We start from the raw sequence: 213 nt of genomic DNA on the forward strand, positions 1-213 counted from the left end.
TCTGCTGCTGCTGCTGCTCTTGCTGCTGCTGTTGCTGCTCTTGCTGCTCCTGCTGCTGCTGCTGCTGCTGCTGCTGCTGCTGCTTGTCGCGGAGAAGACAGCAGCTGAGGAAGTCGTCATAGGACCTGGAGAGCTCAAAGAGGCGTGCTGCTGCAGCATGAAACCCATTTGCTGCCAGCAGCTGCTGCTGCTGCTGCAGCGGTGCTGCAGCTG

General features: G+C 60.6%; 1 protein-coding gene across 1 annotated transcript in view; it reads right to left on the minus strand.

Moving 5' to 3' along the window:
• EMH_0023210 (uncharacterized protein) overlaps positions 1–168 on the minus strand; it is a gene marked incomplete at both ends in the record, with an annotated part of 3,861 nt that extends 3,693 nt beyond the window's left edge. Inside the window, one exon of the mRNA XM_013502088.1 lies at positions 1–168. Coding sequence (XP_013357542.1) covers positions 1–168 — 168 coding nt within the window.
• Positions 169–213: the final 45 nt, after the last annotated feature.

This window comes from Eimeria mitis, genomic scaffold (assembly GCF_000499745.2).
Source record: "Eimeria mitis Houghton genomic scaffold, Emh_scaff826, whole genome shotgun sequence".
NCBI lineage: Eukaryota > Apicomplexa > Conoidasida > Eucoccidiorida > Eimeriidae > Eimeria > Eimeria mitis.